The 11,806-nt window shown below is 33.8% G+C and overlaps 3 protein-coding genes across 3 annotated transcripts; 1 reads left to right on the top strand and 2 right to left on the bottom strand.

Annotated features, from left to right (window-relative positions):
• The first annotated feature begins 836 nt into the window (after positions 1–836).
• LOC122594197 (thymidine kinase) lies at positions 837–3,152 on the top strand. The gene is made up of 4 exons (XM_043766664.1): positions 837–1,157; positions 2,191–2,335; positions 2,543–2,664; positions 2,744–3,152. The coding sequence occupies exons 1-4, from the start codon at positions 964–966 to the stop codon at positions 2,955–2,957; spliced, it is 675 nt and encodes a 224-aa protein (XP_043622599.1). The 5' UTR covers positions 837–963; the 3' UTR covers positions 2,958–3,152.
• A 159-nt stretch (positions 3,153–3,311) lies between these two features.
• LOC122590647 (BTB/POZ domain-containing protein At5g48130) lies at positions 3,312–5,595 on the bottom strand. The gene is made up of 4 exons (XM_043762826.1): positions 5,498–5,595; positions 5,298–5,367; positions 4,116–5,225; positions 3,312–4,010 (listed from the first exon to the last, which is right to left on the bottom strand). Exons 1-4 carry the CDS (start codon positions 5,593–5,595, stop codon positions 3,312–3,314), a joined length of 1,977 nt encoding a protein of 658 aa, XP_043618761.1.
• A 1,977-nt stretch (positions 5,596–7,572) lies between these two features.
• Positions 7,573–10,296, bottom strand: LOC122593331 (probable serine/threonine-protein kinase WNK11). The gene is made up of 3 exons (XM_043765725.1): positions 10,209–10,296; positions 8,407–8,930; positions 7,573–8,121 (listed from the first exon to the last, which is right to left on the bottom strand). The coding sequence occupies exons 2-3, from the start codon at positions 8,905–8,907 to the stop codon at positions 7,735–7,737; spliced, it is 888 nt and encodes a 295-aa protein (XP_043621660.1). The 5' UTR covers positions 8,908–8,930; positions 10,209–10,296; the 3' UTR covers positions 7,573–7,734.
• Between the last annotated feature and the right edge of the window lie 1,510 nt (positions 10,297–11,806).

Consider the following 11,806-nt stretch of genomic DNA (forward strand, 5'->3'; position numbering starts at 1 on the left):
TGGTTAACTTTGGTTGCTGCTGCTTACGGCGGTTTGTTTTCCGACAAACCTTTTCTTGGGTTTTCCGGTTATTGTTGCTGCTTATATATGTATATTTATCTTTTTACATTGCCGTTAATTGCATGTTTGTGATTAGCTTGGTAGTGTTAACTTAGCGGTAACGTTGCTGGATTTTTCCTTGGTAGCGTTGCCGGATTTTGTTCCATTAAAGCAATAGGTAGCCAGAAAAAGTAGTTTTTAGCCGATGATGATATCATTGAACAGTTTTAGGTTGCCGGTTAAATGGGCGATGATGATACAAATGTTCGTAAAAATGGGACTCGAATGATCCGAGACGTATCTTGGCGGGGTAAACCTTCGGGTTAGCAGCCATGGCGTCTCCGACTTCCGAAATTTCCGACCCCCAAATTTTGATTTTGAGCCCAAAGTTTATATTATACAAAAAAAAGTCATTTTTTTAGTTTTCCGGCAACTAAGATTATAAATTTTAGTTACCTTTTATTTAGTTTCCAAATTGGCAAGTTTTCTTTGCTACACCACTACTTTTGGCTAGTTTTTGGCAACGATACGTGCCGATTTGTGATTCGTCGATAACTTGTCAATTTAGCCAATTTGTCAAAACTTTGGCACTACCTGCTGATTTTTTTTATTTTAATGATCGGGTGAGTGATAACACTAATGAACAAATAATATTTTAATGTTGTATCAGTGATTCAAACTAACAATTAAAAAAAAAGCCAAAATTCGACAAAATAAAATAAATAAATAAACCACATAAGTGCGATCCCAATAAATCATTATCATGAAACTTATCCGGTACACTTTTATTTTAGTTTTCCTGCCAAAAACATTTCAATTTTCCATCTTCCCTCCCAAACTCAAATTCCCTATAAATTCTTTCCCACACACACACACATTAGTTTTTTACATACATCTACAGAGTATCTCTATTTCTCTAATCTTATGTTTCATCATCAAACACAACTTCCACAAAACATGTCCCTAATACCACCACCACCACCACCACCTGATCACCGTGATCTCACCGCCACTTCTGGTCGCTCGTGTGGTGAGATTCATGTGATTGTGGGTCCTATGTTTGCTGGTAAAACAACCGCCCTTCTTCGCAGGATCAAATCTGAAGCCACTTTTGGCAGGTATACATACATACATACATATATTTCCTTTTTAATATTTTAATTATTATAGTTAATTATTTAATAAATAAAAACTCATCACTGTAATGTAAATATATAAGTTTGGTTTTTGAATTCTTGATATGAATGAATCAACTCGACAAAAATTCTGGCTTTGCTCTTGTTTAGATCCATTTCGCTTTCGTATGTTAGTTCATGATTTTTATTTATTTATTTATTTTTTTGTAGTCAAATGTTAGATTACATTTATCTTATAATATAAGCTATATATTTGGGACCGGTGTTGACTTTTTAAATATTTGTTGAATTACTTGTTTTTGACAATGTCAATATTTCCACAAATAGGATGCCTTGTTGATTAATTTGGGTGACGGTTTTGCTGATTAATTGTTAATTGTTTATTGATATTATGTTGATTTATTCATTATTGGCCCTTTTTATTTATCAAATAATTTTAATGAAAGATATAAAGGCATACTATAGTGACATGATCTAAGATCCCAAATCATGTGTTTCCTTGAGACCTTGATTTGTTAGTAGGAAATAAATATAAATTGGTTAGTAGGAAGATGACAAAATTACCCTTTGTTTTTTTAACAAATTTTTATGAGTCAGTTTTGTAAAAAAGTGTATCAAATGTAAAATGGTGAAGTAGATATACTGTACTTTTTTTTGAAAGCGGAAACTTATTTTGGAACAAATAAAATGGAAATGTGGACATATATTTTGTGACCGGCGGAGTAGTAACATTGAAGTGTCAAGTTTTATACTACTCGACAACGTTTCATACTTTGAAATTGCTTTGTAAGTTTGTTGGTACTAATGGTGTATTTGTGCTAAATTTTCAATACATATGGGTTAGATTTGAAGTGGTTGATTAGTTCACTTAATAGCCGAATTAGAAAGATATGTCGGATTTAATTATACTTCAAGTTTAATGATTTGCTTACATACTTAGGTGACCTATAGAGTTGAATAGCTGGTGTATTGATCTTGTCACTGTTTAATTTATATTAAATGGGCATGAATGCAGGAATATAGCAATGATAAAATCAAGCAAAGATAATAGATATGCAATAGATTCGGTTGTGACACATGATGGAACAAAGTATCCATGCTGGGCACTTCCTGATCTCTTGTCTTTCAGACAAAATCTTGGGGAGGAAGCTTATGATAAGGTATGATCATAACAAAACATTATCCTTCTTTTTTCTTTTTTTGCAGGGACCATCAGGAATAAAATTGTCAAAAACGAACTATTTGTTGAGTACAGAATTACAGATCATATTTTAACAAATATATATTTTTAATTTGACCAAGTCTTCAAACTTTATTGAAAGTTTGTACTGTTTTATTGATTTGATTTAGTCCTGTATGCTTGGCAGTTGGATGTTATCGGAATTGATGAGGCACAGTTTTTCGATGATCTTTATGACTTTTGTAGTAAAGCTGCTGACCATGATGGGAAAACTGTTATAGTTGCTGGTCTTGATGGCGATTACTTAAGGTGTTATGATAAATCATGTCTTGGTTAATTGTTTTCATGTCTTTTGTTATTTTGTATTTCTAATATTTTCATTTGGCAGAAGGAACTTTGGTCCAGTGCTTGATATAGTACCTATTGCTGACACAATAACTAAGTTAACTGCCCGATGTGAACTATGTGGTAAACGGGCCCATTTTACCCTAAGGAAGACCAGTGACACAAAAACGGAACTTATTGGTGGAGCAGATATGTATATGCCTGTTTGTCGTCAACATTATGTTAACGGACATATGGTGATCAAAACCAGTGCGTAATATCAGAATATCACCAACTACTCATATAACAGCTCAATGTTTGTTCTTTGGGGTTTACTTGTTTTTGTAGTTCTATAAGTCTGTTTGGTGTTGAATGTTTGTTTGATGTATTGCACTGATGCTATTGTAATCTGTTGTACTATGTGTATATATATATATATATGAGAAGTTAAGACATACGTTCTTCGTTTGTTATCTGTACTTGTTGAGTTGTAAAAGCAAATTTATAATTGGTAAAGCCATTAGCCATTAGATTAATTGGGCTAAGAAAGATGCTACATTTAAACTCGGGTTGGATTGTTCAAGCAGTAGAATACGAGTAAAACATACATTAGATCGTATAGAATAAACATATTACACAGATTTTGGGTGTACACCATTTACACATTGTTTTCTTTTTGGTTTTGTTCTACCAAACAAACTAAATCTTCTAAACACCTTCAGTAACTTACTAGCATACTTCCTTTGTGATGCAAAATTCACTGTCCCAATGCAGCTAGTCACTTGTCCGAGAGGGTTTCTCTTCTTACTCATTGTTCTTCCCTCTAGCCCATAAGGTCTCACCGGCTCCACTTTATTGGAAATTTGTTCTCTTTTCTTGGATGTGTTTTGCAATTGAAGGCTTCTTTTCAGGGTCATCAGCTGATATTCAAGTGTCTGAATTCTAAAGCTTGTAGACTCATATTCTGTTTTGCAAAACTCGGGGTTTTCAGATGCTAAATCTTTTTGTAACAAGAAACTTAGTGGTAGATTTCTTGCGTCTTCTCCATCAACACAAGGACTTTCTGCAAGATAATGGCTTCTTGAATTTGCATATCTTGAACTTGGAAGGCTTCCTGAGAAGTCTCCATGGTGTGCATATCTGAACGAGTCAGAGCATTCCTTTAATGCTTTGTGTGTACTCAACTGTTGAACAAACAGTGCTTGGACTATTAACCGCAGTGGCATCAATTCATTTTGGACTGCTTCTACACAAACTTCATTAGATAGTTTCTGGCAGTTGAGGTATTTACATACTGTACTCTTTTCGTCTTGTGACAATTCAGTGTGCAGCTGCAAAACATTAAGTATCAACATGTTTTCACAAAAGAAGCTTTCTTTTGGACATTACTGAAAAGTTAATATAAAATTATGATAAAATAAATAAAAAGGGCTAACCTGTAGAAAAATGTTCAATGCTTTATAAAGATGATCATGATTTTGCCTAGATGCCGTTGGTATGATTTCAATGAGTTCCATGAATCTTTTTGAGCTCATTTTTGTGTCATTGGCTATACGCATGATATATGCATCCCATAATTCTGCAACAACAGAATGATATGGAGAAGGAAGGTTGTTATTTGCACACATGTTAAAGGCAACATAAGTCGAAAAAATGCTCTCCATAGTGGCCATCTCAACGCTATTCGATACATCATCTATTCCTTTTTCCGGGAAAAGAAAATCTTCAACTTGAGCCGTATGCAACACCCCAGATATCTGATTTTGTAACTTTATGATGTACTCTTTATCTAAATTAAGCTTTAGTGATCTAGAGAGTAATCTGAAATAAAATCCAACTGGAATGATTCTACTACCCTTTTCGCCCTTTTGAAGTAAATCAAGAACCCCTTGTAGTAATACAGCTATATCTTCTTGTCTACCTTTTTCAACAGAAAGTAAACAATTCGCGTAAAATAATATAACCGGGCTAACATACTTTTCTTTCATACCCTGTCTCCGTAAAGACCCGATTACCCTTTTAAAAAACCCGAATGGGAGTGCTATTAGGTCCTTAATCCACACATCTTGGCTCATAATTTCTTGAACCATTTCAGAGCTCCATTTTTTAGTGCTTAAAGCTTCTAAAGTTACAACAGGTTGGTCTCTTCTTCTTTCTGGATCAAGAATCTCCATGCAAGCCATGAAGGCTAAAGATTCAATGCACCGGCTCACAATTAAGAGCTCTTCGGCCCATGGGTCAAGTGATTGACATCTTTGGAGGACAATAAGGGTGTCCTCCCAGCTTTGTAATACAACTTGATTTAAATATATATCGAAACGCTCACATAGGTTCCCTGAGCTATACTCTTCCGTCATTTCAAGATATTCAGCTGCACATCTTAAGGCTGCAACGTTAAAAGGGTCGACTAAGGTGGACGAGCCATAGATAAAAAGTGAGATCATTTCAAAAGTCTCATGCCCTCCTGGGAAATCTTGTGGTATCTCAAGTTCATTTGACTCAGTTAATTTTCGGCTAAAGTATCCACTCTTTGAAAACAAGGGATACTGTAAAAAAAAATCATTTGTTAGAATAATATACAAATTACATATTTTTTTGCTGTATATGATCAAAGTCACCTTATGAAGATTGAAAATTCTGCCAGCAACACGAACACAAACTGACGCTGGCAAGCCTGTTTCTTGGCTCCTACATAACATATAACCGAAAAGAAAAGACAAAATGTTAAAAGGGTATGATTGAATTCAAACCAAGAATCAAGCAAGTAACGAAAGATAACAAAAAGTTGCGAACTTTTTCATGATTCGATTAGTATTACCATGAAATGATCTTGATCTTGAGAAGGGCACTAACATTTGGAGATGATAAAGGACTAGAAAGTATACAAGCATTGTCTTTTGGTGCAGATATATCCATTTTGGTAAATAAGAAAAGAACAAAGAAGTTGTAAGTCTGCAAAACTTATAAACAAACTGAGAATTTAACCATCATTTTTGAGTCTTTTCATGGATATAATTGCTTGATCCGGATCTCCTCATATATAATAACAAAAAAATAGTACATTGTGAGCACTTCTAGAATCCAGAAAACCAGATGATTTTTATATGTGTTTAAGCCATTGGATGAATGCATGTAAGGTCATAGATGTGTGTAGTTTGTAGAAACTTTGTGTGTTGGTCAAAGTAAAGATGCACACGAGTGTAATAAAAGAAATGGTGATTTTTTTTTTTCTATTAAGGTTTCAAAGTTCATTTTCTTGATTATTGTGAAGTTTGAAAATGTTATCAAAGCCTTGGACAGTAGAATAAGGATGTAAACTTTTCTACCCTTCTTACATGTGACCTTTTTGTCAATCTCTACATTTTTTGTGTCCTAATTCACCTACAAATCTCTACAACTTGTGTTATTTTTATCTTAATGACCAAGTATGTGCAAATTTCAACCTATTGCTATATGGATTGTGGTATCAAAGCAAAAATGCATGTAAATAATCGAGTTCTGTAATGGTTCGGATGCATGAATCTATCGGAATATATATATGCAGAATTTTTCCACCTTTCCATAAAATTTGATCCCAAAAATCTGTTTTTGTTGTAGTCAAGAAAGATGTTAAATTAAGATCACGTCGAATTGGATTCATTCAGTTAAGTAGCATTTCTTTCTTTCTAAGATGCAAAAACAGAATAAGCAAATAAACTGCTTAACTAAACAATCCCGGAAACTCCACCATATACAGTATATAGAGAGATTTGGCTTCAAGTGAAAAGACAAATGAAAGTAATACAGTATATGTTAAACTTTAACTATTCAAATATTACAACAAATATTTAGGGGGAAACAAATTGTATGCATGCACTAGCATTGGAAAAGGCATATAATTTAGATGAAGTATTGATTGAGTCTCAATTGAAACTTTGAAAGTGGAGAAAATAGCTAGTTATCTAACTTTAAAAACTTGATCACATAAAAAATAATAAAAGTATAAGCCTAAAATGGGAAAACTAGTAATGAGAAAAGATGGAATGTCAAAGAATGACAGATGAAGTAAAAATGAAGTCTTTTGTGTGGTTTGTAGCATAAGTTAATAACCAGGACGGCACGGCTCTTAAAATCATCCTTTTTTTATTCCTTATTCTTGGCTTTGTTTCCTCCCACCCTACTCAATCCCCACAAATCTTTTCCTTCTACTTTTTTATCTTATTGTAGCTACCCACATGTATATTTGTATCTTTGTTTGATTTAAAAGGTTTGATCATATTAAATTATCAATGTTAACAATACCTGATACCATTATATTATAGACATACTGCTTACAGTAAAAGGTTTGATAATGGCCATGCATATTTTCACATTGAACTAATATTGTTGCAATATAATGTATGTATATTGTATATATGAAGATCTTTCATGTTTATACATTTGCAATAAAGTCAATGATATGAAGTATTTTGTATGACATTTGTTGAAACTTTGGCTTTCCATATAATAGCCATTCACCATTGTCTTTCCCTGCCAAAATACTAGTATATTTATGGTTTTAAATATTTGTAAAGTGCGTGTACAAAATAAGCACCATTGAGGTGCTTTAAGAAATGTTTATTTAAGTATAAAATAAGAAAAATAGCACTTGCATCATTTTCATCCTAATATTGAGAAAGTGCTTATTGCATGTTACTATAACAGAGAAAAAACAGCCACCTCCCCAAGTCCCGAATCCAGAAGCAAAACGTTTTTGGTCTAATGACATCCTAAGTGTCGATTATATAATCCGTTAATCCAAAAGTCGCAGGTTCAAATCTTGAAAAAGTAAAACATGTGTCATGTGTGTATAATTCACCATACAGAATGAGTAGAAGACTAGTCTTGAAGCTGCAAAAATATAAACAATTCTAATGGGCTCTAATCCTTAAATAAGTCATTCATTCATAAACAAACTTACAAACTACCTGAAACCCTTTTGTTTACGTTAACAGCAACTAATAATAACTTAGACCCATAATGCAAAAATCAAAGAATACTATATTAACATATACACAAGATCTGTTAGACAACAATTTATGGACTGCCATCACTCTCTTCACTGCTGGCCTCAATAAGAAATGGGTCCTTAAGAAGATCAGATGCAGAAGGCCTTACTCGTGGCTGACCAATGCATCTTTCAATAAATGCTTTTAGCTCAGGATCTTTTACTTTGTCGAACGCTTTAGGCATCACACCTCCAGTAACCTTCCTGTATATTTTAGCAATACTATCACACTCGCTGTAAGGTATCTCCATCGTAGCCATTTCAAGCAAACACATTCCAAATGAGTAAATATCCACCAACTCATTGTAGTCCTCCTCATAAAGCTCTGGAGCCATGTACTCGGGTGTTCCTAGTAATGTATGAGCCGCGTGGTTCTTACCTACCACTGCTGCTAGACCCAAGTCACCGATCTTAACCTGTAATCAGAAAACATATTTTTAGTTGCAGTTTGGAAGTGATTTTGTGATATGGAATAACTAGAAAAAGATAATCAAATGTAATAAAATGGGCTGCAGAAAATAGTGTCTGTATATGTGTTTGTAGTTTGAAGTAGTACTATTCAACTAATCATAGTCAGGTTCCTTGCAGCTACTCTCAAACTGATTATTTAAGAAAATATTCATAATCGATTTCATTATACACAAATACTGAAAACTGATTATATATGACTTCAAAACGCAATAAATAGTACACATAGTTACCTTTCCAATGTTTCCGTTGATGAAGATGTTACTGCAGTTAAGATCTCTGTGAATGATACATGGCTCATGATTGTGGAGATACTCTAACCCCCTCAAGATCTGTCGTGACCAATTCTTCATAGCCTTGAGCGAGACCCTTCTATGCTTCTTCCTGTAATCCCTTAGATTACCCGAGGCACATGCCTCAGTGATAAAATTTAAGGTGCTGTGTTCGATATCTCTCCAGAAACTGTACAAAACAATGATGTTTTCATTCTCGAGTGTTTGTAACAGTTCTATTTCTGAGAATAGTCTCTTAAGGACGGACGGGTCTTCACTGAAGTTCCTTAGCTTTACTTGGTTCCAAGCCACATCCCTGCCTTCTTCTTGGTCAAATCCCCTATAGACCTTCTTGACTGCACCTGTGCCTAACAATTCACTGTATCGGCCAAATCTTCCTGATGGATCAACCTCAACAAACGGTTCTCTGTCTTGATCATCGTCAGGATTCGCAGATGGCATTGTACAGATTGTATGTTAAGAATCTGAGATTGCAAACAAAAGTCAGATAACTTTAAGTGCATGGCAAAAACTTAAAAACAAGTATATATCGTGATACAAATTCCAAGCTATGAATTAAGGATTCACGAGTCTATATTCAAAATATAGTAACTTATCATGGCCTTCTCTAAGTATTTGTGTAACACCCCAAAACCCAAAAAACTCAAAGTCATGGGCCGGCCTAGCACCTTCGAAACACGCGTTAAAATCATAGTGAAAGTTACTGGAAGCCACAACTCAAGGCTTATAAAGTTGTCAAATGGCTCTTCTTCTATCCATGTAGGACGTATTGTAACTGTTACAAGCTTTTATAAACTTCACCACTTAAACTCCTTCCATCCTTGACTTCTTGTTTGGCCTACACAAACACTGGAATGGACACCAAGGAGATGCATGAGTCTCCCACCAATGTCAACTGAGGGGATACCGCTCTGATATCATTTGTAACTCCCCTGAGCCCAAAAGCATGGTATGACTCAATACCTTTAAACCCGGCTTAAAATCACGGTGAAAGATAATTGGTAACTCATAACTTAAGGGTTATAAGGTGATCAAATTTGTCTTTGTCTATCCAATGGGATTGACTTTTAAAGTTTGAGGCTTTGTGCAAAAATTCATTAATTACCACAACAGGGCCCTTAAGAAAACTAAAAGAAGTTGTTGCAAGTTTAAACACCGTCTTCTTACAAGTTAACTCAACAACTAACATCAAAGGATCAACTATTGTATACACATATACTACACCAACCTTTGATCACAACTACACAATAACGAAGTTAAGAGTTTGGTAACGGATCCAAATGGGTCATACTTTTCATGGGTCAAAACGGGTGGATTGACCCGAATATGGTTTGCCTTAACAAATGCCCAAACAAAATTTTGGATCCGCCACTATTCTCCCACACTCTTGATCATTGTGAGAGAAACCAATCAAAAAGATAAAACAGGTGTGACTGGGTCTATAAAGAATCTATCTTGATTATACAAATGACATGACAAAGGATGATGAAATCGAGTTTAATTACCTCATAAAAACAAGAAATAATATCATGACGAACAAAGTTTATTTGCCAAATTATCTACAATAATACGCATATTTAGATCACTTTAACAGTTCATGGTTCAACTAATAGATCATAATTCTTAAGAACCAGATATACAATGATATTTTGATAATCAAATCAAACACAAAGGACTAAATATACAGGCTAATAACTTCTATACAAAAAAGAAAACATAAATGCTGTGAAAATGTTAGTTACCTTGAATAATGCAGAATCAAACAAGAAGTTGTTTTAGGATCCTTCAATTATGTCAGAGAGAAATATGCATTACAGCAAGTTGTGTGTGGCCATATAAATACATATAGATATAGATTTATAGATATAGATATAGAAGATGCGTGTGCTGATGTTAACTAGAGAGGTGCATGGGAAGATTGTGTGAATTAAAAAAATATAATATAGATTTTTAGTAGTATGTTGAATAAGACATCATCTCGAATAAAAGTTTTTGAAAAGTATATTTTGTTTGATACGTATTTTAGACATTTAGTATCTAGATATTATGAACATATAAGATGTGACAATTCAACTTATTGATGGTGGTGTTACTTCAAATGAACTGGAAAGTAATTTTATTTGGTGAATGAGAATGCATTGTTAGACTGTTCGCAATAGTTCAGGATGTTTTTATGACAAATATCCTAATCAGCATATCGCGTCAGCTTTATATACATCCTTTTCATAAACACTTTTACCCACAATAATAATATATTCATATTTTCTACAAACAACCAAACTATACTTTGTCAAACCAATTCATCATTCATCCAATTTTTGTCATCTTTCTACATCCTTCACTATCCTTTTCCACATACACCCAAGGATGGATACCCACCACCTTATCACCAGAACAATATCCTTTCTACAAATATCTTCCATGTAATCACAACTCACTTATGGATACCCTTATTGTGGATGATCTTAATGCACGCAACCTTCTACTATGTAGGTTTGTCGAGATGGCATAACAATCAAAACTCATGTGGTTAATGGTTATTATGGGATTGATTATAAAATAAATATTAAAATAAAATAAATAAAGTAAGATACTAACTATTGATCGCTAATAATGAAAGATTTATTAAACACAAGTATATACACTGATTCACTGAGATTCTTATGATACACAACTGATTCACTAATATTTTTATGATATACAACGATTTTCAGTCTAGTAAAAAAATTGGTTTATTCGATTTAAATCAATACTTGTTTTTTTGGAAGGAGAACCGGATTATTATATATGGAAATTATCTTTAGATAATAAATATAATCAAATCATACAGGTTGGAGTAATGTAATGATGAGTTGTTTCATTGATCATCTATGACGGTCAATTAGCTGTAAAACAATTTGGGGTGGACCAAAACGATAGTTGCTAGTTAATCAAGTCTATCCCGGTTCAACTCGTGTTGTAACATTATTCTTTTCCAATCTCACCCGACCCATTCAGTTTACTGCTTCTAGCGCATAAGATTGAAACCGTAAACTGTTTACATTAACATTATGCATAAAAGTATAATATAAGTTGGTATAATAATGATTATAACCAATTTCGTGTCGTGTCTTTGAAATTCAAACAATCTCGCCTTGTCTGGATTTCACGATCTACCTCTATCGAGTACCAGTAACATCCGTGACAATCATGGTTGTGGAAAACTGAAAAGGGAGAATCCATGAAAAGAAAAGGCAAAGCAAAACTCATGTGAACCAGCCAATTGAGCACATTAAATGTTCTGTCATAAAGTTCAATACATTGAATCAACAACCATGTTTGCCCATCACAATCACACAGA

Source organism: Erigeron canadensis, chromosome 3, assembly GCF_010389155.1.
Source record: "Erigeron canadensis isolate Cc75 chromosome 3, C_canadensis_v1, whole genome shotgun sequence".
Classification (NCBI taxonomy): domain Eukaryota; kingdom Viridiplantae; phylum Streptophyta; class Magnoliopsida; order Asterales; family Asteraceae; genus Erigeron; species Erigeron canadensis.